The sequence below is a fragment of the Artemia franciscana genome, chromosome 12 (genome assembly GCF_032884065.1).
Source record: "Artemia franciscana chromosome 12, ASM3288406v1, whole genome shotgun sequence".
Taxonomy (NCBI): Eukaryota; Metazoa; Arthropoda; class Branchiopoda; order Anostraca; family Artemiidae; genus Artemia; species Artemia franciscana.
In genome coordinates, this window is record NC_088874.1 from 1203947 (window position 1) to 1230428 (window position 26482).

The following is a 26482-nucleotide window of genomic DNA, read 5'->3' on the forward strand; positions in this document are numbered from 1 at the left end:
CTATATATATAAAATTAAGTTGTCTGTCTGTGTAACGATGACTCTGGTCAAACATTTTCAGATCAATTGCTGGCAATTGGAAACGGAAAGCTCCCAGTTGTGGGAAAGCCAAGAATGTTGTATATTCGCAATTTTTACGTAGTTTGAAACACATATATAAATCTATCTATATTCACAGGTGGGACACAGGGACACAACTACAATGGTACGTAACTAATATGGCGCGTAATGACTTACGCGCGCGGGGGGGCTTGGGGGGCGCGAAGCGCCCCACCAACTAGTTGTTGGGGTGGCGCGAAGCGCCACCCCAACAGCTAGTCTATATATATAAAAAATAAGTTGTCTGTCTGTGGATCTGTGGATCAGGTGACGTCATGTTTCTGTGTCGGCTGACGTCATGAAATTAGTTGTCGTCATTTTTGCTTTGACGGTGACGTCATTCAAGTTATATAAGACATATGTTCACGTAGAAATCTATTAATGTTTAAGTTTACAATGACTGATGAAGATGCTCAAAGAGTCTATGCCAAAAAACTTGCTGCTGATAGTTCCTCGGCACGCTTTCTTTTCTGACTTTCTCTATCAGCAGCAAGTTTTTTGGCATAGACTCTTTGAGCATCTTCATCAGTCATTGTAAACTTAAACATTAATAGATTTCTACGTGAACATATGTCTTATATAACTTGAATGACGTCACCGTCAAAGCAAAAATGACGGCAACTAATTTCATGACTTAATTTCAGAACTTAATTTCTGTGACTGACGTCATGAAATTAGTTGTCGTCATTTTTGTTATGACGATGCTTAGTATATTGTAAAACACATTAATTTGGTTAATAATATACCATTTAAAACACCAAAATGAACATGCTGGAGTAGTCACTCGGTGAGAGAGGGTGTCAGAACGGAGAATGAAGGTCACAAGTTCAAATCCTGGTTAGGCTAAAAAAGGTAAAAATCTAAAAACTAAAAAAAAACTGAAAAAAACTAAAAAAGGCAAAAACTACAAAAAAATAAAAACTAATAAAAAAAAATTAAGAATAAAAATAAAAAAAAATAAAAAAGATAAAAACTAAAAAAAAAGTAAAAAGAAACAACGAAAAAAAAACTAAAAAAGCTAAAAAAAGGTAAAAACCAATAAAAAACTGAAAAGAAAAAAAGGAATAAAACTAAAAAAAATTTCATCTAAAAAACTAAAAAAAACTAAAAAAGGTAAAAACTAAAAGAACTAAAAAGAAAAAAAAACTAAAAAAAGGAAAAAAACTGAAAAATAAAGGAGAAAAAGAAAACTAAAAAAATATAAATAAAAATAAAAAAACTAAAAAGATAAAAACTTCAAAAAAAAACTAAAAAGAAAAAAGAAAAAAACTAAAAAACCTAAAAAAGGTCAAAACTAAAAGGAAAAAAAGGGAAAAAATTAAAAATTTATTTCATCATATACCAATTCAAAAACGAATGTATACCGGGATGACGACCGGGACACAGGGAATATAAATGACACAACTACAACGGGGACGCCGGGGGGCACAGGGGGATATAAATGACGACCGGGACACCGGGGACACAAGGAATATAAATGACGCCCGGGGACACTCAAAGAGAAATCAGAGACTGGGACACCGGGACACAAAATGACGACCGGGACACAGGGAATATAAATGACGACCGGGACACAGGGACATAACTACAAAGGGGACGCCGGGGTGCACAGGGGGGTATATAAAAAATAAAAAAGATAAAAACTAAAAAAAAAGTAAAAAGAAAAAACGAAAAAAAAACTAAAAAAGCTAAAAAAAAAGGTAAAAACCAATAAAAAACTGAAAAGAAAAAAAGGAATAAAACTAAAAAAATTTTCATCTAAAAAACTAAAAAAAACTAAAAAAGGTAAAAACTAAAAGAACTAAAAAGAAAAAAAAACTAAAAAAGGAAAAAAACTGAAAAATAAAGGAGAAAAAGAAAACTAAAAAAAATATAAATAAAAATGGAAAAACTAAAAAGATAAAAACTTCAAAAAAAACTAAAAAGAAAAAAGAAAAAAACTAAAAAACCTAAAAAACCTAAAAAAAGGTCAAAACCAATAAAAAAAAACTAAAAGGAAAAAAAGGGAAAAAATTAAAAATTTATTTCATCATATACCAATTCAAAAACGAATGTATACCGGGATGACGACCGGGACACAGGGAATATAAATGACACAACTACAACGGGGACGCCGGGGGGCACAGGGGGATATAAATGACGACCGGGACACCGGGACACAAGGAATATAAATGACGCCCGGGACACTCAAAGAGAAATCAGAGACTGGGACACCGGGACACAAATGACGACCGGGATACAGGGAATATAAATGACGACCGGGACACAGGGACATAACTACAAAGGGGGACGCCGGGGTGCACAGGGGGATATATAAATGACGATGGCGACTCAGGGAATGGTCGATTAGCAATCACCATCAGCAAAGCTCAAGGGCAATCATTAGAATCATAAGGTATAGATCTGAATACGGATTGTTTTCCCATTGACCATTATATGTTGCATGTTCAAGAGTCGGTAAACCTGACAATCTATTTATATGCACAGACAATGGGACAGCAAAGAATGTTGTATATTCGCAAGTTTTACGTAGTTAAAAACATATATATATATATATATATATATATATATATATATATATATATATATATATATATATATATATATATATATATATATATATCTATCTATATTCACAGGTGGGACATAGGGACACAACTACAATGGCGCGTAACTAATATGGCACGTAACGACTTACGCGCGGGGGGGGCTTGGGGGGGCGAAGCGCCACCCCAACAGCTAGTATTGTATAATATAGTACAATATACATTTTATTCGATGACGATGCTTTATTTATAAAACTCGCTTTATTTATAAAAGAAAGTGAAAATTTGTCTCTCTTTGCCTTGTCATGGTAGGCCAGTTCGGCTTTGGAACTTTAATTAAATAAAAATGCAAGTTGTTTTCAACTGAAAGTAAATAGCAACAAACAAGCAACAAGTAAATAGCAACAACATTTAAAACAAACAGAAATTACTACGTATATTAGGAGATTCGCCCCCTCGTTAATACTTCACTCTTTACGCTAAAATTCAAATTTTGTTCCAACCCGACGGTGTGATTTTCTTTCAGATTTTATGGCTTATGGAGAGTGTTTTCCCTTTTTTTTCTAAAATAAGGCAAATTTTCTCAGGCTCATAACTTTTGATGAGTATAACTAAACTTGGTGAAACATATATTTGAAATCAGCATAAAAATAAGATTCTTTTGGTGTATCTATTGGTATCAAAATTCCTTTTTTTAGAGTTTCGGTTACTCTTGAGCCGGGTCGCTCTTTACTTACAGTTCCTTACCACAAACTGTTTGATTTGAGATTGATGTTTTTTACTTTTGTGCTTAGAAGTGTTTCTTTGACGTATTTTTGCACTAAAATCAAGATAGGCTAACTCTTATTTAACTATGAATTGGCAATTAACCCCCCCCCCGTTCAAATTTGATTAGCTAATGCTTAGAGTTAATTAACGCCGGGCGACACATCTAGATAAACAAGGCAATGTAATTTCTGGAGAGACAATAACTCCGTGTTTTTGACACCTTATTGTTTTTTTGGTTTGAAACATAAATTTAGTTTAAGAAAAAAATAACGAGATTTTTAATAAGTAAATTCTCTGTATATCACTGGGAGTCTTTAGCTTAATTTGTTCAGTTTTAATATCTCAGGTCGCTCATCACAGGATATGGGTTCCAGGAACAACTTCCCATAAGGCTATTAACCTTCTTGTCTTTTAAATTAAAAGAAATAAGGTCTAATACAAAATGTCATACATTTTTTTTTTGCTCTCAAAAGCATATTCAAACTTTTTCATGGTGAAAAAGCTATAGATGTTCGTAGAAAACTGGGAGAGGGCTTAAAAGATCTTAAGTTTATTTAAGGACTAAAACCAATCAGATTGCAATCAACAACTATTTCAATGCTCTTTATGCCCCCAGATTGCATCAGATCAAAATATCAAGAATCTCATTTTAATTAGAGCAGGCCAAAAATGTGTATCAAAGGGCGAAAAGATATGTGGAGCCCCAAGGGTAAGAGCCAAAAATGATGTTAATTTAAAACAGAAGCTTCAGTATAAAGATGGACTTGTTGCAATATGTTGAAATGAGGGTTATGAAAGGATTTTGAATCTTACACAGCCTAAAATGTCACTTGAATTTTCTTCTTTGAAGTAACTTATAACAAAAAGTTACCGGGAGAGGTGAACGACATTTCTTTCAAATGAACGCTTCAAATAAACTCTCTTAAAGACATGAGACCAGCATAGACGCAAAATATAAGAGGGGGTTTTCATTTGGTCTTTGATCCCTCGCTCAGGTCTTGATAAGAAAAAACTTTGGTTTCTTTGTGAAACCACGAGTTTTCAAACAGTTCGTGGTAACGAACTGTAGTAAGAAAGCGACCCGGCTCAATAGCAAACAAAACTCTAAAAAATGGAATTTTGATACCAATAGATATATCAAAAGAATTGGATTTTTATGATGGTTTTAAATATATAAGTTTCATCAAATTTAGTCTTACTTTTTACAGTTTCCCTCATTTTAGTAAATAGAGGGAAACACCCCCTAAAAGTCATACGATCTTAACGAAAATCACACCAACGCATTCAGCGTATCAGAGAACCCTACTGTAGAAGTTTCAAGCTCTTATCTAAAAAATGTGGAACTTAGTATTTTTTGCCAGAAGACCGATCACGGGTGCGTGTCTATTTTGTTTGTTTGTTTTGTTATTTTTTTTCCCCAGGGGTGATCGTATCGAACAAGTGGTCCTAGAATGTCGCGAGAGGGCTCATTCTAACGGAAATTAGAAGTTGTAGTGCCCTTTTTAAGTGACCAAAAAATTGAAGAGCACCTAGCCCCCCCTCCCACGCTCATTTTTCCCAAAGTCAACGGATCAAATTTTGAGATAGCCATTTTGTTCAGCATAGTCGAAAAACATAATAACTATGTCTTTGGGGATGACTTACTCACCCACAGTCCCTGGGGGAGGGGCTGCAAGTTACAAACTTCGACCAGTGTTTACATACAGTAATGATTATTTGGAAGTGTACATACCTTTTCAGGATGATTTTTGGCTGGGGGGGGTTGAGGGGAGGGTGCTACGTGGGAGGATTTTCCCTAGGAGGAATTTTTTATGGGAGAAGAGAAATTCCATGAAGGGGGCGCAGGATTTTCTAGCATTATTCTTTTAAAAACAATGAAAAATAAATATGAAAAAGTTTTTTCAATTGAAAGTAAGGACCAGCATTAAAACTTAAAACGAACAGAGATTATTACGCATATGGAGGGTCCATCTCTTCCTAAATAGCTCGCTCTTTACGCTAAAGTATTTTTAGTAATTTCAACTGTTTATTCTACAGCCTTTGTGATTCAGGGGTCAATCTTAAGGAATTGAGACAAAATTAAAGCTTTTGTGTAAAGAGTGAGGTATTAACGAGGGGGCAAACCCCTTCATATACATAATAAAAATATACAAATATAGAAGTTCGTTACGTAAGTTAATTTTTAACTTATGTTTACGTTCGTTAAAAATTAAAAATTCTAGTTGCCTTTTTAAGTAACCGAAAAATTGGTGGGCAACTAGGCCTTCTCTCCCACCCTTTTTCTCAAAATCATCTGATCAAAACTAAGAGAAAGCCATTTAGCAAAAAAAAAGAAATAATACGGAAATTTTGTTTTAATTATTCATTTGCGGATAGTCAAAATAAAAACATGCATTAATTCAAAAACGTTCAGAAATTAAACAAAAAAAAAACAAGTTTTTTAACTGAAAGTAAGGAGCGACATTAAAACTTAAAACGAACAGAAATTACTCCGTGTATAAAAGAGGCTGTTCCTCCCTCAACGTCCCGCTCTTTACGCTAAAGTTATTTACTGTTTAATAAAGTAGAATTGAGAGAAAGGGTAAAACTTTAGCGTAAAGAGCGGGACGTTGAGGGAGGATCAGCCCCTTTCCTACACGGAGTAATTTCTGTTCGTTTTAAGTTTTAATGTCGCTCCTTACTTTCAGTTAGAAATTTTTTTATTATTTAATTATCATTTTCAAACGAGGTTGTTATTTTATGAAACGTGCCACCTTGTTTCTGGTAATGTTTGCTGAAAAGAAAAAGCTACTGTTCGTTTCTTCAACTTTTTTTTTTTATTGAAGGCAGCAAAGCGGAGTTTCCTACACAGGGTTGCCACCCCTAGTGATTTTTTATTTTTTTTAATTACCTATACAAAGAATCACTAAATTTGCTCATAAATAACTAGGCTATTGAAGAAAATCACTAAATCAACCAGAAAATCACTCAAATTTTGTGATTTTTGTCACCAGGTGGCAACCCTGTTTCTACTGAGTACTTTTGAACTATAGGTAAATCGAAATTAAAATCCTAAGTTGATTTAGATTTCCCTATGGCAGGATATTTTCTTGGATTGCAGAAAAATCCTTATATTTTTAGACTCGATCATGGGTACAATTCCTGTACAATTCCTGCCAACAGATTTCCTGTTGGCAGGATGTTTTCTTGGATTGCAGTTATTTCTCGTGGGCTACAAGGGCACCGGAAGAAAATTTTTCGGGGGGGGAGACGCCAAAATAGCAGTGGTGGCTGGGTGACAGAGAATATATTTCAGGAAATTTTTCGTAGTAATACGTTTATTTTTAGAAACTTTTAGGAAAAAACTCTCAAATAAAAAGAGTAATTAAATTACATGCAAAATGAAACAAAATATAGTAAATGTTGAAAGACAGGGATTCCTGGCAAAAGGTTCAATGTATTTTATCAATTATGTATGTTTGAAACAAATTTATATGTTATAACCAAATTTGATATGTCTAAACCAAAATTACAGAGAGATTTTTTTGCTTTGGTAAATTATAACAGATATAGACTTGCGTTACCACGCTTTGATTTTATAACGGCCATGTAAAATATACCTCCTTCATAACAGGACAATTCTCCCCTCGAGCTTAAATACCTTATTCAGACATTAAAAAAAATAGAATATCGAAAGAAAAACAAAATTTAAACTTAACTATCCAACTGTCATCAAAAAAGATTCCGACACAAGAAAATCTTATCAAATAGTTTTTGATGAAAAAACTAGTGATAGGTGAAAAAAACTAGTGAAAAACTAGGGAAGTAAAAAGTGATTTGGGCCAATATTCACCAAAATAAAAATGAAATTTTCATGAAAACTGCTACACCAGTAGTATTGGCTTTTCATGCTGATTCCAAATATATAAATTCTTTCATTTTATTGTTACCCACCCAAAACCAAATGTCTGAGAAAATTTGCTTAATTTTTAGAAAAAGGGGAACACCACCAAAAAAGCAAGCGATCTTATCGAAAACCCTTTTATTAAATATATCATACCAGAGAATCCTACTGTAGAAGTTTCAAGCTCCAATCTTCAAAATGCCGAATTTTGCATTTTTCTTTTCAGAAGAAACGTCGTCGATGCATGTTTATTTGTTTTGTTTTTCCCAGAGGTATCAAACCGAAAGTCAAAGATCAATGTCTGATTTTCGAAAAAAGGGGGAAAGGCCCTCTAGAAGTCATAGACTTTTAATGAAAATCACGCCATCAGATTCAGCGTATCAAAGAATCCTACTGTAGAGGCTTCAAGCTCATATCTGAAAAAATGTGGAATTTTGTTGTTTTTGCTACAAGAAAGATCCCGAATGTGTGTTTATTTCTTTTATTTCTTTCTTTTCCCAGGGATGACCATATTGAGCCAGTGGGTCTAGAACGTCAGAAGATGGCTCATCTAACGAAGTGGAAGTTTCTAGTGTGACCCAAAAATTTTTTATGTGACCCATAAAATTGGAGGGCAACTAGGCCCCCTCCCACGCCATTTTTCCAAAATCGTCCGATTAAAACTTTGAGATATCTATCTTATTCAGCATAGTTGAAAGGTCCTATAACTATGTATTTGGAGATAAAATGACCCTTTACAGCCCATGGGAAAAGGTTTTATAACCATTTTCTACGTATAGTATTTGTTATTGGGAAGTTTGCATAGATTTTTCGTGTGGAGAGGGGAGGACAAATTTTCTGGTGGGAGTATTTTGCGTGGGGAGAATTTCCTATGGAGTGGGAAGTTTCCAGGGGTTGAACTTTTCAGGGAAATTTTACTCTGTGTGAACTTGCCAGAATTCCTTAACGAAATTTCTTTTTATGTCTTGCTTTCTCTTTATCGATGCAATTTTACGCCTGGAGATGTTAAAGGTAATTGTCTGGGGTGAATTTTTGCCCAGGATTGAATTTTCCCGAGGATATTTCTATACAGAGGGGGATCTGTCCGTGGAGGTCAAGCTAAATATCCTGATGTTACTTTAAAAACGATCAGAAATCTAAAAAGAAAACAAGTTGTTTCAACTGAAACTAAGGAGCAACATTAATTAAAACAAAACAGAAATTTTACGTGTATGAAGGGGTTTGCTCCCTCCTCAACACTTCGCTCTTTATGCTAAAGTTTAAATTTTGTTCCAATTCTTTAAAAATGACTCCTGAAACACATTGGCCGTTTAATTAGAACAATAAGTAAGTTTTTTTTTAAGTGCCAAAACTGTAGTGTGAAGAGCGGGGTGTTGAGGAGGGGACAACCTCCCTCATATACGTAATAATTTCCCTTCGTTTCAAATTTTAATGTTACTCCTTATTTTCAGTTGAAAAAACTTGTTCTTTTTTATTTAATGAAGCTTAGAGACAAACATTTTTCTAAAGGCAATGGAAAAAGTATTTCAATTCAAGTAAAAGTATAAAAAAATGAAAAAAAGTAAGTAATTACAAGAAATACACAAATTTTAGCCTACTTGCAAAAACTAAGATATAAACTCCCTGCATTCAGTTCTGTTGAGCAATGCCCAAGCGTTGGACGGACATTTTTTAACAATATCAACAGTTTTGAACTTGGTTATCAAACACTAAAATATTTAATGCTTTTAGACTCAGAGTTTGTAAAAAGTAACGTATTATCAAATTAGTTTGCTCAAAGTAAAATATTAACACTAAGATTAAGAAAATCAAATAAAAAATTTTAATTCAATATTTTAAATTTAATTTTGAATTAAAAAAAACAATATGTTTGACACCTTTATACTTCATAACTGTAAAAAAAAATAAATCATTTTAAAAATGACAACTAGATAAATACAATCACTCCTGGAGAAAAATGGCAATAAAACCCAAAAAAATGTATCCATTCAGGGAGTAAATACAAAAATTCCCAGCGTTCCGTTCAGGAAAAACATTTCTGATTATAATGACTTCATATATCAGCTGAAGGGTACTCTTGCAATGCAAGCAAAAGTTGATGGCATATTTTTTACCGAAATTGCTTCTTATTAAGTTGTTTTCCTTGTGTTTATTTATATTTACACGAGCTTTCTTGTATACTTATAACTGCACTAATTACTAATAAACAAATAAATGTTTAGGATCACCATGAAAAGCTGATTCTTTGATTTAATGTTATCAATAGTTAGGCTCTTATACTTCCGTTATTGACAAGGATCGTTATTTAGTTACCATTCATTACTATGAAGAATTTGATTTTTTTTTCTTTCGTTCTTCCAACCAAATCATACAAAAAAAATGTCTGTGGAAAACTAGAAAAGGGTCGCTCAGTCACAAATTATAACTTATATTTTCCTTATTAAAGGTCAAAATCTATTCGCAGGCAGCCAACAATGGGGCAACACACATTTTTCCGTGGCTTTCCTCTATTCTGCTCTCTTTCCTTTGATTTCCTTATAATTACTTTATAGTCCCAAATTTCCGGGAGTTTGCATCCCCCCTGCCCCCCTCTGCCGGCGTCCATGATGGACTATAAGTGTATTTCATTGCCCTTTCCTCAAAAACCTTGTTTTTTAGCCTCGAACGTGGGTAAAATTATATTGAAAAGCCCGTGATGTTTTAGATTTCCTCTTGGGGGCATATTTTCTTGAATTTTAGTTATTTCCCATGGGCTGTAAGGTTATTTCATTGCCCTTCCCCAGAAAACATTGAATTCTTAGACTCGAACGTGGCTACAATTATATTGAAAAGGCCGAGAAGTTTTAGATTTCCTCTTGGCAGGATGTTTCCTTGAATTACCATTATATTTCCCGTGTGGCATATTGGTGTTCTGTTGCTCTACTTTATATCAGGTCTACCCAGGCATTTGCGAAGAATTTTATCGTTTGGGGAGGATCAATGATAATAAAAAAAAAGTTTTATTTCATCATTTGAATTGGAAATGCCCAGAAATTCGGAAAAATTTGGATTTTTGGGGGGCATCTCGGAACCCTTCTCTAATTTTACCCACAAAGAAAAATGTACATTTAAGATGGCTTAAAATGGCAAAATTTGAGGTTTGTTGCTATAAGTATTAAAAACTTACACGTTTGGAAACTGGCATTAATTTCGAAAAGAAAAATCGCAGACGCCATCTAGCGTATGACGACTTTGCTTGACCCAAAACTGCTGAATATTTGTCTTTTCAGTTACTCCAAAATTCAGAGAGGTGTTTGACAGAATTCTATCCCCTGTAGGCCTATCTAATTCTAGTCAGCTAGCCTACTTAAGCTTCCAAGATTTTTTCCATTTAATCTAGACTTACTTTGTATAGGCTGCATTTTGACTTTTAATAGTACCTCAAAATGAAAAAATGGCAAGGAATTATCGCTTACGGGGAAATTTAGCTTTATTTCTATTGAAATGTAAATTAAGCACAGCAAATGATCAATTTTATCTGAAATTTATTGCTTCTTCTATGAAGTCACCAGGCGCTACACTGTAAGTGACGCTAGTTGTTTTTTAATTCCTATCTTTCCATTGCCAAAGATTTGGTTCTTATAGAGTTTCCCAATATGGTTTGATCTGTAGCATGTTTTCACTTCCTTTATGTTCCTCATTAGGCTCTCTAGCTAGTGTGGTCTAAAAATACATTTTGAACTTTTTAGGTTTCTTTCAAGATAAGATTATTTTTATTCGTAAACAAACTTTATGAATAGTCACATGACATTTGTCCCAGCAAAGGCTCAGTGAACACCACAGCCTATATAGACACCAGTTGCGCGGAGACGTATCTTGCCCATAGAAGAATTTCAGCATACATCTTTAGACTAGGCCTTAACCTCCAGCGCTCCCACAGCCAATCAGCGCGGGAAAATCTTGGCTCTATTCCGGGAGTGACAATAGAAATTTCTCTTGTGACCAACGTGGGTGCGTAATGTTATCATATAATGTTCTCATATGTGTGCGTTATCGTATCATATAATGTTATATGGATGCGTAATGTTGTTATATATAATGTGTCTATATAGGCTGTGGAATCCATTTTCCAACTACGAGTGTCTGGTTTTGACGCAGCGCCAATTAATGTCGCGACGATAGGCTGTGATCTAACGATCTATATAGGCTGTGATGAACACTGAAGAAGAAGGACAGATGCACATACTATTTAAGAATGAAATAGGGCCCACAAAGCAAAAACTATACGAGCTTCAACCCAGTAGCGTAAATTCAAGAAAATTTGGGGGAGGGGTAAAATGGGGTTTTAACATCTTTGGTTGTCGTATGTCGTATGTAGAGTTGGTATTTAGGTTAGGTACTTAATTTAATTTTTTCTCGGCGGCCTGATGTCCATAATTCTCTGTTGTAATTTCCATAATTTATTTACTAAAGTCTTATATTTTCATCATAACCTGTTACCTGTCATTAGGATTAACCTAACTTCACTTCTTGAGTGGGATGGCTATAATATACAAGTACCAATATTTTATTTGTCGCAAGCATGTGTAAAGGTGATTACTCATAGAATCAATGGCGTTCATGAAATCAATGAAAATTTTCGTGAGGGGAAAAATGGTTTTTCAACATCTAGGGTTGTCGTTTTCTTCACTTTTTCCACTGAAAATGCCCAAAAATACATGTTTCAATGAAAATACCTTAAAAGGATATTTTTTAAAATCTAATGGGGAGGGAAGGGAGAGAACTATAGGGGGTAGGCTACTCCCTTAAATGACGCCACTGGTTCTGTATGTCTTAGCCCCACCTACCCTAATGTAAATGCAAATAAAATAAAATACAACAGAAACCAGAAATTTGAGACTTGAGTTTTGAAGGATTTGTCTTTAAATGGTGAATTGCTGTAATCAAATAACGGTTTTATTCAGATATTTAACTGAACAGGTTCCAAAAACGGCTCTTAAAAGCTTTAAAGATATTCTGATAAGAATGTTTATCAAAGTCTCCCATCTTGTAGCGTAAATTTTGTCTTGCTTCGCTAGTACCCTCAGTGTTGCCAACAGGGTACAATTCCACCGTTTTGGGTATAAATTAGAGGATCTGGTACATTACGTTATTTTGAAATTTGTTTGTTAAAATACAAATTCTTCATTAGATTTTGGTTTATTGGCTTCTTTTTGACTCGCATATCTATTTAAGTTTTAGTTTATGGAAAATGCTCTTCTTGTTACGGCATATTTTTAACCTCCAGTTCAGATGGTACAAATTAATCTCTTGTGGTACAATTTTAGTTGACTGAGGAATACAGGCAAAATATTTGGAAAACCCTGAATATCTGCACGTATCAGCATTTCTTTAACCGCTTCCTAAAACAAAGATTTGCACACACAACCCCCCTCTAAATTTGAAACTTTTATGGAGGGGGCTTTTGACCACATAGAGTTTTGTCTTCCAAATATTTTGTTTATTTCACCCATCCTTGTCCAGTTTTTTAGCTTTTCAAGTTTGCCTTCAACCAATTTTAATGCTTTATCTTTTGCTTTAAAATTTGAATACCTATAACTGTCAATATAGAACTGTCTTACCAAAAAAACATTTTTGGACAAAACAGCTTCGCTTGGCGTCTATATTTTAAATATGTATCATGCTGTCTGAGAGATCATTTTAAATTTTCCTATGAAAGACAATGAGAGTCTCTCCTAAAAGCTACCCTATTGTCCTTCTTTCTGCCTCAAACGAGAATATATCTTCAAAATGTTCCAAACTTTTGAGATTTCTGTCCCCCCCCCCTGCTATAGACTACTGAATTTTCTTTTGCCTAGACTCTCTTCAGATATAATATTTAATCTTGTATTCCAGTACCAACAATGACAGAAGAAACTGAATCAGCGCTTTCAGATGATCAGAGTCAATGGAAGAAAAGAAAGCGTCTAGATAAGCTTTTGGATAGGATTGCACATCAGGCTAGCTTAAGCAGAGAGAATTCTGAAGAGGATCTTAATCAAGAAGTGGATGTCCACATAAAGAAACAAGAGGCATCTCTGTCTCCTAAGGTTGTTGGTCAAGTATTTCGTTTTGATAGCACAGATAAAGAAAGACTTCTTAGTAGTGCAATTAGTGAAGAAACTCTATCCGTCAAAGGTGATTATGGTGATGATGATAACGTTTTTAGTCCTTCTGTTCCTTTAGAGAAATCTCCAATAAGCTCTTTTGGCACGGCAGACTCGCCGTATATTACGTTTAGTCCGTTCAGAATTCACGAGGAAGATGATATAAAACTGCCCAGACTTGTTTTGCCATCAAATTGTAACTGCCCAAAATGCCAGCAAAAACTAGCTGACTTATCAATTAGCCCATCACAGTGCAATTTGGACTCTTTGCTTCAATCACAGTTTGCTGCTGATCTCAGTCGCCGACGAGCTTTATCTGATTCAGATTTAAGTTTATGGATTGATTTACCCTATCAGAGCCAATCTAGGTGTAGATTCAAAGAAAGAAGAAGGCAAAGACCAAAACCCTTAGTCTCACATGTGGGAAGCGTTGAATCTGATCAGTCCTCCCCAGGATGTCAGGATTCTCCTCTTGATCTACGAGTAAGACGTAGCACAGGATCAACAGCATCTAGCAGTAGCTCAGAAAGTCCACTTACAGGGACAAGTCACGGACTAAGTCCAGGGATCAGTCCATTAACAAACTCTCCTTCGCCAAGTAGTTTGAACGCATTTTATTTCGGGCGATTATCCTCACCTTTAAGTCCCTCTTTATCCACCTTACGTGCACCCTCCCCACACCTACATGTACCTGACGAAACAAGAGAAGAACCATGTTTTGTTTGTCAGTCTTGCGGACAGATGTTTAATCTTCAAGACAGACTAGCAAAGCATATTGCATCAAGACACAAAAGTAAGCCACGAACATTTGATACAGCAAATACTTCAAAAGCGTACTCTTGTGAAATATGTCAAAGAACTTTTGCGAGAAGTGACATGCTGACAAGGCATATGAGGTTGCATACAGGCTTGAAACCATATACGTGTAAGACATGTGGACAAGTGTTCTCTCGATCGGATCACTTAAGTACCCATCAAAGAACTCATACTGGAGAAAAGCCTTACCGGTAAACAACTTTTACTTTCTTTTTTTGCAATCGTGCTTTTTAATTTTCGTTTCTTGTTTCATTTATAAATTAGGCCTCATTTCTATAAAACATTTATACTTGTATTTTGAATGAGAGTGTTTTTCTCATAGCGTAATAGCAAAAATGTGGCATCCAAGTCCAAGATGGTCGTGAAAAACTCTTACTGAAATGTAAAACAAGAATATAAGATACTTATATATTGAAATTATGCAAAAAAATCCCAGTTTTGTGAAGGCTCTATCTTAAACATTAGACAAAAAAAAATTTCAAATGAAAGTAAATTGTAATGATCGAAACTAAAATTAGTGGCGTGTTTTTGGCGAAATCCTGGGGGGGGCAAATTTGTAGCCAATTTTTCCAAATCAAGTGAAAATGACCGTGAAATACAAAAATGAGCCATATCAAACAGTTCGTGGTAACGAACTGTAGTACCGGCTCAATAGTAACCCCGGCTCAATAGTAACCGAAAACTCTAAAAAATGAAATTTTGATACCAATAGTTACATCAAAAGAATTGCATTTTTACGCTGACTCTAAATATTTAAGTTTAATCAAGTTTAGTTTTACCCATCAAGAGTTACGAGCCTGAGAAAATTTACCATATTTTGGATGCACGGATGCGTGTTTATTTGTTTGTTTTTTTTTTTTTTTTTTTCTTCTTCTTTTCCTTAGGGGTGATCTTATTGACCCAGTTGTCCTATAATGTCGCAAAAGGGCTCATTCTAACAGAAATTAAAAGTTCTAGTGCCCAAAGTTTTAAAGTGACAAAAAAATTGGAGGGCACCTAGGCCCCCTCCCACGCTCATTTTTTCCAAAGCCGCTAGATCAAAATTTTGAGATAGCTATTTTGTTCATCATAGTCAAAAAACTTAATAATTATGTCTTTGGGGACGACTTACTCCCCCACAGTTCCCGGGGGAGGGACTGCAAGTTACAAACTTTGACCATTGTTTACATATAGTAACGGTTATTGGGACGTGTACAGAGGTCTTCAGGGGGACTTTTTTACGTTGAAGGGGGTTTGGGGGAGGGGTGTTACGTGGGAGGATCGTTCCGTGGAGGAGTTTATCATGAGGGAAGGAAGGGACAGCAGGATTTTCTAGCATTATTAAAAAAAAACAATGAGAAAATAAATTAAAAAAAGTTTTTTCAGGTGAAAGTAAGGAGCAGCACTAGAACCTAAAACGAACAGAAATTATTACTTATATAAGGGGGTTCATCTCCTCCACAGTACCTCACTCTTTACGCTAAAATATTTTTAGTAATTTTAACTATTTATTCTACGGCCATTGTGATTCAGGGTTCATTCTTAAAGAATTGGGATCAAGTTGAAGCTTTAGTGTAAAGAGCGAGGTGTTGACGAGGGGGAGAAACACCTTATATGTGTAATAAAATACACAAATATAGAATTTCGTTAGGTAAGTTAATTCGTAAGTTACGTATATTTATTACTAATAAAAACGTTCGTAAGAAAACAAAAAGTTCTAGTTGCCTTTTTAAGCAGCCAAAAATGGGGGTGCAACTAGGCCTCGTCCCCCGCCCCTTTCTTGTCAAAATTGTCCGATCAAAACTATAAGAAATATATTCAGACAAAAAAAATTAATATACAAAATTTCCTTTTAATTATTCATGTGCAGTGTGCCAAAATCAAAACATGCATCAATTAAAAAACGTTCAGAAATTAAACATAAAAAAAATAAGTTTTTTAACTGCAAGTAAGGAGCGACATTAAAACTCAAAAAGTAACAGAAATTATTCCATTTATGAAAGGGTTGTCCCCTCCTCAACGCCTTGCTCTTTACGCTAAAGTTTTTTATTGTTTAACAAAGTATAGTTGTGAGAAAGAGTCAAACTTTAGCGTAAAGAGTGAGGCGTTGAGGAGGGGACAACCCCTTTCATAAATGAAATAATTTCTGTTCCTTTTTTAGTTTTAATGTCGCTTCTTACTTGCATTAAAAAAACTTGTTTTTTTATTTAATAGTACCATAAAGGCCAATATTTACTGCAGAAAACTGACATGTTTCTCTGAATGCTTGAATTATGCCGGCTTATCGTAGTTTTGACAAGTTTTTTTACAGAAACTAAATTTCTGGTGAGGGGGAGGGGTAATCTGAGATCCGGGGAGCAAACTAAGGCCTAGAGGGGGCAGTTGCCTCCCTGTCCCATAGCAAATTACGCCCCTGATTAAAATGAACATGGATATTTCTGTGTGTGATGAGGGCTGCCATCCCCTCAATCCCCAAATCTTACGCTAAAGGCCAACTGGTAATTAACTGAAATCATTTTAGTGTGCAAAAAGTATAGCCGGTTGATAATTAATCTAATTAAAGATATTTAAAAAGGCAATTGGCAGTCATCAATTGCCTTTCATAACACTTATAATTAAGATAAAAATCAAAATATAAAGACGGTTAAAATCATGTAATACTTAAAATAAAAGTTTTTAAATAATTTCTTATTAAAAGAACTTAGAAAAAAATTTCTTTTTTATTAAAAGCTTTATTTCTTAAAGCAAATACAAATAAATTTACCCTTCCTTTCTCGAGGAAGTGTGAAAGAATGTTTGTATCGCTCTGAGCGTTCGTTCAAAAATGATCGGCGGGAAAAAGTCAAGCTTTAGCGTAAAGAGCTGGTGGCTAAGTGAGAGGCAGCCCCTCCTTAAATACAGGGTAATTGGTGTTTGAAAAAACTTCCAATCCTGCTCGTCTTTAACATCATATTTGGATGAGGGATGGGGAACGGGGCTTCAGAAAAAGCGTTCCTCGAATGAGTTTTCGAATGTCGAATGGCTTTTGTGTCCCAATGCTTCAAGAACGACAGCTGAAGTACAAGGAACGTAAGTCTGAAATAAAGGGATTTTTAAAACACCAAATAACTTTGGTGTAATGATCGAGGGATTGAAAAGGAGCCCCCCCCCACAATCTGAATGGTTTTTGTTCGTTTTAGTTTTAATGTTATTCCTTACTTTCAGTCGAAAAACTTGTTTTTATTTGACACCCTTTAAAGAATGAATAAATGGATTCCTTGTGAACGGATTCCTATTTTTCACTGCTAAATAAACATTTGCTTGAGATACTCAAACTCACAGCATTGCGTAATGGCATGTAGCGAACCAGTCGTTTTGAATTAAAGGCTTGATTGTTTTTTTTTTTAAGTAAAAAACAAGTTTAATTTCAAATGAAAGTAAAAAGTGACAATAAGACCTAATACGAGCAGAAAATTATTAGTCTACAAGAGGAAAGCCCCCTCCGCAACCCCCGCTCTTTAGGCTAAAGTTCTATAGTACTTTACGAATAATTATTGAATTCCCGTGTCGTAATTATTGAGGCATTAGTCTGGTCTCTGTTGGTAGCAAATTACTCAGTAATATGATACATTTAGACTGAGAGATGCTGTAGACAAAGTTTTAAGGGAAGAACAATGCGATTTTAGAAAAGGTAGAGGATGTGTCGACCAAGTTTTCACTCTTAGGTTAATAATTGAGAAGTCCCTTCGTTGTCAAACACCTTTGGTCCTCTGTTTTATCGATTATGAGCAAGCTTTCGATTCTGTTGATAAAAGAGCGTTAACAAAGGTCTTATCCTTATATGGTATACCAGAAAAATAAATTAAAGTGATTTGTGCTATGTACGAGAGTAATACTGCTGCGGTTAAGGTAAGAAATGAGATTAGCAACTGGTTTTGTATTAAATCAGGAGTTAAGCAGGGTTGTGTTCTATCCCCCTTTATACTGATCATTTTGATGGACTGCGTCTTAAGGAGCACAGGAAAGGCAATTGGGGACGACGGAATCAAATGGGGAGGAAAAACGCTCCTGGACTTAGATTATGCTGATGATTTAAGCATATTAGATGAAAGTGTGAGCAAAATGAATGAATTTTAAGAGGTTTTGCGAGTTCAGTGTTCTAAAATATGCTTGAAAATTAATGTTAAGAAGACCAAGTCACTAAGGCTAGGAATAAGTGAAGATGAACAGGTGACATAAGGTAACGAAAAGATTGATCAGGTAGGGAGCTTCAGTTACCTTGGTAGTATTATTAGTAAAGATGGTTGGAGCTGTGGATATGTTAAAAGTAGAATAGCTAAGGCTCAGGGTGTTTTTTCACAGTTAAAAAAAGTTTGGAAGAAAAGAAAGATAAGTCTGAAGACCAAGATTAGAATATTGGAAGCTACAGTTATGACAATGGTCAAAAATGGCTCTGAAGCTTGGGCGCTCCGAAAAGCAGATGAAAATTTACTAGATGTTTTCCAGAGAAATTGCCTAAGGATTGTTCTGGGTACCCGGCTGACTGACCGTACGAAAAATGTGGTTCAATCCCGCTTTCTAGGGCTATAATGAAAGAAAGGGTGAGATGACTAGGCCACGTTCTACGGATGAAGGATGGCAGATTACCGAAGATTGTCTTTTTTGGCCAACCGTCTGGGGCTACACGGAAAGCAGGTCGTCCTTGTCTGGGTTGGGAGGGTGTCATAAATAAAGATTTAAAGAAATTGGTAACTTCCTGGGAGGTTGTAAAGAGGGAGGCTTTAAATAGATTAGGTTGGAGGAGGAGCGTGTTTAGCTGTGTTGGCCTCAGACGGCTTGGTGCTTCAGGAAGTTGTTAGTAGTAGTAGTAGTAGTAACGGCCCTTGTGTTTGAGCCGTCGTTATTAAAGAACTTAGACACGAATTACAACTTTAGCGTAAGGACCCACCGGTTGAGGAGGGTATAGCCTCCTTCATGTACGAACTATTTCTTTTCACTTTTTACTGTAATGTTGCTCTTTACTTTTATTTGAAAAAAATATTTTTTAAATCTAGTTTTGTTCATTTTTAATAGCACTGCCAAATGACTCACTCGTTAAGATATTGTTAATGAAAAGTACACCATATTGCTCAACATGTCCGACAGCCTACAACTAGAGATTTCTAGTCCCTATATTGTCTTCGGTTGCACTCTGCCGACACCTCAACCTGGAGGTTTTAAAAAGTGTCCCCCCATCCTCCGAAGCTATTCCACATTTATGTGCCCCGAATCACATATCAGTTAAAATTTCTGAATCACACATCAAATAAAAATAGAAAATCAAGAGGCCCAATTTTTTGCACTCTTGAGTTTGTTAACTTTTTGAACATGTTATTCTAAAATCAGCTGCGAAATTGGAAATCAAAGTTTCCTTTCGTGGGTGGATTTATGAAAAATTGCGAGCAATATTTTGTTCATGCATAAATGCAAGATTGCTCCTTCAAGTTTCAGCAAAACTTTTCTTCCGGGTAACAGGAATACACCGTGGTTTGTTCAACATAATTAATTACGGCTTTTGTTTCAGCTGCCCAAGTTGTCCATACGCAGCATGTCGTCGTGATATGATCACAAGGCATATGAGAACTCATCTTAAAGGCGATCCTGGCACACCCTCGATTGGAGCAGCAAGCACTTTGGATCAATCGAAGGGTCGTCAGAAGCGGAATCGACTTCGCGAGCTTATTCGTAGCCAATCTGCTGAGGATGCACCTCCTAGTTCTCCAGCTTTGAACATAACTGGATTGAGTGTACGATCTCCAACCCCTAGTGAGATGGAGGCAGATGGATAGCAAGTGGAATCTATTTGCAGGGATTAAGGTTTAAGCTGTTCTGATCTCTTCAGAACTTGAGTTTAGTAGTTTACTCCGTATAGAGGTTGTCACCTACAGCCTGTGTCGAGTAACGCTGAATTTGCCGAAAAACTGCCAAAATTTGCCGAAAAAAATTGCCGAAATTAACGCAAGAAAACAGCTAATTTTAACACTGCTTCTCATGAATATTAATAGCATAATCAAAATACGTAAGATTCTCACCAATTCTTTGAAGATTTTGTTAAAATAAGGAATAGATAAATTACAATGAATAAACATAGTGCAACAGAATTGAACATAATGAAATAAAATTGACGGGTAATTTCTGAGTTTGTATCACTCGACACAGGTTATAAAACACTATATACGGGGAGCTCATTTTGCTAAATAATGTAAAATTGTATCATATCTATGATTTAAAAGCGACAGTTATGACGTAAGAAAATTATCGCTTAAAGGAATGTTTAACTCTGATATAAATTTGAAGTTGGAGTAGTGATTAATTGATAAAATATAGCGATCTCTTTGTTTATTTTGTGCCATTTTTACCGTGGACTTGTAAGGTACAAGGTGGAAGTGATTGGCTTTTATCCTCTACAAGTTACCTCATATCCCTTCACCTCATTCATTCCATACCATTCCTTTTCCCTTTTCAATTTGTTTTGTTTCCTTGTTTTCTTACTTTTTATACCTTTTATCTGTTGCATTTTTTCCTATTTTTGTTATATTTTCCCTTAACCGTGTGATGTGCTATAAAACAATAGTAATGATCAAATAGCTAGTATTTAGGGCTGACACGTGCCCAGACAACTACCAGGCCCATCCCCTCTAATCTTGTCGTTTTTTTACTACCATTGTAAACTTTTATGATTGTTATTTTTCCCACACAAACCTCAGATACACCCACCCTCTAAGTTGCTCCATTTTCAAGTTCTATACGCGTTTCTTTCGTTCTTGGTATAGGCCTCCCCCCATAAAAATAGAGTCTTGGAATCAAGGCTATATTCAGGGGGTTAGGGGGTTTGACCCCCACCCCTAAAATTTTTGTCGGACTCATAAAAACGCAACAAAATTCATATAAACAAATTTTGATACGTTTTTTTCCAACCCTCCCCCCTCCCAAAAAAATTCCCGAACGAGCAAAAATCTTTGATTTTGCCTTGCCTGATAGACCTATCTGGAAGAGGGATAACTAAAATACAAGGATGAATAAATAGATAGAAAATATAAAGTAAATATAAAAAAGTAAATAAAATAATCAAATAATAAATAACAAATAGAATATAAATATAAGTAAAATATATTATGTAGATTTCTTATTTTGAGTCAAACAATTTTATCGACTAACTTTCAGATTAAATATTTCATTATTTTATGATGTACCTTGTTTTTTTTGGACCTTCTTCTTTTTCGTATCTATTTTGAAGAGTTTTCATTGGCTATCGAGCTTGTGGTCTACTAATTCAAAATTCAAATAAGAGTAAATTTTATTGAAGAACAATAAACCGGCGAGCAGGGTATATTGTTCTTGAAGATCCATTGTAAACATGAATGCCTGCTTACTGTAATTACCTATGAAACCTGTCTTACCTGGCCACGCATATACCCAGGGATGTTTTCGGTTGGTGGGAGGCAACGATAAGCATATTTTTTTGACGGAGGATAGTTATTAGTTTAAAAAAAAAATATGATCTTGTGGGCACTGGGCCATGATACCTCCCTCCTCTGCGAATTTTATCTGTACTTGGCCTAAGCTGTTTTGTGTTTCATAAACTTTTTGATTGTTCATTATTTTATTTTTTAAGTCAAATTCACAAAAAAAAATCAATTTTTTTTTTTGGGGGGGGGTGATCTATCAAACATTTTCCGACTTTCACGGACCAGGATCCTCTCTTTAAAATTCACCTTTTTTGACATCTCATGATTTGAGATTAATGATCGCAAAAGTTAATAAGAATTTCTTTTCATACTGTATCCCAAGGTAAAAATCAAATTTAACTTAATTTCAATTTAATATTATTTTGGAAATATAGTTACAAAAATGTTACTGACAGGTATATTTAAAACATAACTGAGATTTAGGCTTAATAACCTCTAATCATAACATCTCTACCGTGTTAACTTTCTAGCATAATCCTTTTCGAGGATGCTCTGAGATGTATACAACTGGACCAAAAGTGGGCGACCTCTCGACCATAAGAAGGTCAAAACTTCCTTTCTTCTATTTCTAAATGAAAATACCATATTTATCTTCCGAAAGGGAGCAAGTGGGTGCCGGTGTCTAGAAAACATCCTATAGACTGAAAATATAATCTTATTTTTCAGATTGTTATTAGAGTTCATTTTCCTTTTTAAATAAGCAGTATTCACAAACCTTGAAGGTAAAAGATTTTAAATAAAACTGGAGTTCTCCTACTTAATTCAAAAATGAATTTAAGAATTTAAGGAAAATTAAAACTAATATAAGACATTTGTCCTATTCAAGAAACCTTGTTGCTTGTTTTGACTAAGTTTCTAAATGCGCAAGCGATATTAGAATATCCAGTTGTTATATTCTACATATTGATGTGACGGTTGCAGAGGGGCAATGGGGGTGAGGGTTCATAAATTGTAGTTCTTGGTCAATATAACCATAATTTGTTTTATTTCTGTACTTTTCTCATATATATCACGTACGGTGACCATAATTCAGGTATTCAAATTTGGGTAAAGCGACAAATAAAATAGGTAGGTATGACAGGTTAATCATTTTTGTAATTTTGGTATTCTTGCCATAATTAAAAATGATATTTAAATCGAAATATGCTGTCCATGGGACAAAAATAAAAAATAAACCTAATAACTGGTATAATCGACAATAAATAAGGAAAACTAGTTTATTTGGAACAATGAAGAAAAATGCATCCTTGGAAAGAAAAAATTAATCTCTTTAATTTAAGTTAATCAGTGAAATTCATTAATTAATAATTAATAAATATAACAAAATAACATTAAAGGGCTAATAATTAATATAAAAGTTAACAATTACTAAATTATTACATTAAACAATAATTAATACTTATTCAATAATTAAAAAATTAAGGTACTTGTTAAATATCCCGAAAAAACTCAAGTTCCTGTCCTGTTTGACGTGAGTAAAACTGGTTTGTCGGTCTGCATTCGGTTGTAATTAGCTTAATTAGGATTAACCTAACTTCACTTCTTGGGTGTTTTCGGGATATTTAAGAAGTACCAAAAATAATAATTAATTAAAATCAATAAAAAAATAGATTAATAAAGGTGTTTTTCTTCCTAAGCTTCAATAAATACACATTTTACCTCATAATGGTATCTTTTAAGGAAAACTTGGAGAGTTAATACTTCAGCAAACATCTCTTTCAAATATTAAAGTGTAAGCGTTAGCAACGGCGCATTTTCATTCCTTAGGTCATTGAAACCGGGACATTATGTCGAAGTTCTGGGAACCGAGGAATCCCCTTATATCACTCTCCTGTATTTTTCGGGATGCAAATTCACCTTTTTTAGACAGAGGACTTTCCTCTTCCAAGGACCTTGAGGAAAACCTTTTTTGACCCTCCCGTACAAAGATACAATAGGTTAAGGCTTACTGATGAAAGTGAATGTATTTTTACTCTTTTAATTGGTATATCTGTGCTATTGTTTTCTTTTGTTTCGTGTTATTTGCCAAGTATTTTCTTACAATTTTTGTTTTGTTCACCTGTTATAATACTGCTAGTTGTATTGAATTTAAAACAGGAAGCTTTATTTTGATACCAATACATTGATGCGAAAATCTAAGTTTTGATCGATGAAACACCTAACAAAAGTCCTTTTTTTCAAAATTGTAGCTCCCCCTGTAATTTCAAAAACAAAACGTATAACTGAAAATTTAATTTCATATCTAATTTTAATAGCGTAGGACCAAACTTTTTAAGGGTTTGGAGGAATCAAAATGCAAAAATAGGATTTCGCTTGATGCTATTTTTCTTTCAATCTTCCCTTTTGTGAAGGTCCGTTGAACCTATCTTAGACAGACAAAAACGTCCCCCTTTTCACCCGATGTGTGCAGGCATAGCTGATTATTATTTTCAATATTTGATCTTGTATTAACTGCTGAGAATAAGGTTATAGTTGACTGTGATTGTGGTGCAGTAAGTACTGCTGCACAAGGTGTATATTTTTGCTCAAGTTTCTTCGAGCGTTGCTCAGTAATCTATTTTGTAATAAATCCTATTTAAATATGTGTCTCTAATTATAGGTCACCATTTGTAGTATATTATTGCTACAGCTGAAGTTACACAAGAGGCGTTAGGTTAAATGTTATTAACAGTTATAAATGTTATAACTGTTAACTAAAGTGTGACTCTTTCTCTCAACTCTACTTTTTAAACAGTAAAAAACTTTAGCGTAAAGAGCAGGGCTTTGAGGAGGGAACAGCCCCTTTCATATACGGAGTAATTTCTGTTCGTTTTAAGCTTTAATGTCGCTCGTTACTTTCAGTTTAAAAAACCTTGTTTTTTTTTTATTTAACTTCTGAACTTTTTGAATTAATGCATGTTTTGATTTTGGCTCTCTGCATATGAATAATTAAAACCTAATTTGAATATTTTTTTTGGCTAAATGGCTTTCTCATAGTTTTGATCGGACGATTTTGAGATAAAACGAGCGGGGGAGGAGGCTTAGTTGCCCTCCAATTTTTTAGTTACTTAAAGAAGCAACTAGAACTTTTAATTTTTTACGAATATTTTTATTAATAGAAAATATACACAACTTACCAATTAACTTACAAAAAGAACATTCGTAAGTTTTTATTACGTATATGTCTCCCCGTCTTCAACACATCACCCTTTACACTAAAGCTTAAATTTTCTCCCAATTTCTTAAAAATGACCCCTGATCACAAAGGCCGTAGAATAAATAGTAAAAATTACTAAAATATTTTAGCGTAAAGAGCGAAGTATTAGGAGGAGGTGAACCCTATATGCGTAATAATTTTTGTTTCTTTTGAGTTTTAATACTGCTCCTTACTTTCCGTTGAAAAAACTTTTTTGTATTTATTTTTTCAATGTTTTTTAAATAATGATAGAAAATCTCCTCATGGAAATTCTCCTCCCCCATGAAAAATCCATCCATGGAAAGATCCCCACGTAACCCCTTCCCTCAACCCCTTCTACCCCCAACCAAAAAAATCCTCCTGAAAACGTCTGTACACTTCCCAATAACCATTACTATATGTAAACACTGGTCAAAGTTTGTTACTTGAAGCCCCTCCACCGGGGACTGTGTGGGATTAAGTCGTCCCCAAAGACATAGCTATTAGATTTTTCGACCATACTGAATAAAATGGCTATCTCAGAATTTTGATCCGGTAACTTTGGGAAAACATGAGTGTGGGAGGAGGTCTATGTGCCCCTCACTTTTTTTGGTCATTTAAAAAGGGCACTAGAGCTTTTAATTTCCGTTAGAATGAGCGCTCTTGCAACACTTTAGGACCAATGGTTCGATACGATCATCCCTAGGAAAAAAAAAACAAACAAACAAACATGCATCCGAGATCTGTCTTCTGGAAAAAAAAAATTCCACATTTTTGAAGATGGGAGCTTGAAACTTTTATAGCAGGGTTCTCTGATACGCTGAATCTGATGGTGTGATTTTCTTTAATATTTCATGACTATTAGGGGGTGTTTTCCCCTATTTTCTAAAATAAGGCAAATTTTCTCAGGCTCGTAACTTTTGATGGGTAAGACTACACTTGATGAAACTTATATATTTTAAATCAGCATTAAAACGCGATTTTTTTATGTAACCATTGGTATCAAAATTCCGTTTTTTAGAGTTTCGGTTACTGTTAAACCGGGTCGCTCCTTACTACAGTTCGTTACCACGAACTGTTTGATAAAAAGAAAGCAAAAGGTCACACATACTCAGTGCTGCTGCTAAAGGCATGGGAGCAGGCATCCAGGACAATAGGATTATCAGGTAAAGAATGAATGCTAGCAATCTCTTTGTCTAGCGATTATCATAAATTCAAATCATTGATCACTAAACAATGTGGCTATCTTCTAATTTGTGAAAATCAAAGAAAAGCTGCGGACCCCACTACCATATTATCTCGAGAAAACTTAAAATCGTGCGAGACATGACTAGGAAAGCTTACCGAATTCCCCTTTCTCTTTCTCCTCCTTGCAACAAGAGATAGAAGCAGAACTTTTTTTTGATTCATTCTTCTCATGTGCTTTAATTTCTATTTTTTTTTGTGGAATAAAATTGACCGATGCGAAAATCCTGTGTGAACAACAAGGCAACGAAAATTGCCAATTGCCACGATTAACAAAAATTATCTATCGCAGTAACTTCTTGTGTGTAAACCTAAGGTAAGAGGAAGCAGGTCATTTCATTTCGCATTTTAATATTGATGTTTCGTTTCGTCTTTCAAAG

General features: G+C 34.7%; 1 protein-coding gene across 2 annotated transcripts in view; it reads left to right on the forward strand.

Moving 5' to 3' along the window:
- LOC136033556 (zinc finger protein 37-like) overlaps window positions 1–24285 on the forward strand; it is a 43489-nt gene extending 19204 nt beyond the window's left edge. For both annotated transcript variants that reach the window (XM_065714307.1, XM_065714308.1), the window contains exons 2-3: window positions 13171–14428; window positions 19759–24285. In XM_065714307.1, the coding sequence (XP_065570379.1) occupies window positions 13179–14428; window positions 19759–20023 (1515 nt within the window). In that variant the 5' untranslated portion in view covers window positions 13171–13178 and the 3' untranslated portion in view covers window positions 20024–24285. The remainder of the gene's footprint in view (window positions 1–13170; window positions 14429–19758) is intronic.
- The last annotated feature ends 2197 nt before the right edge of the window (window positions 24286–26482 follow it).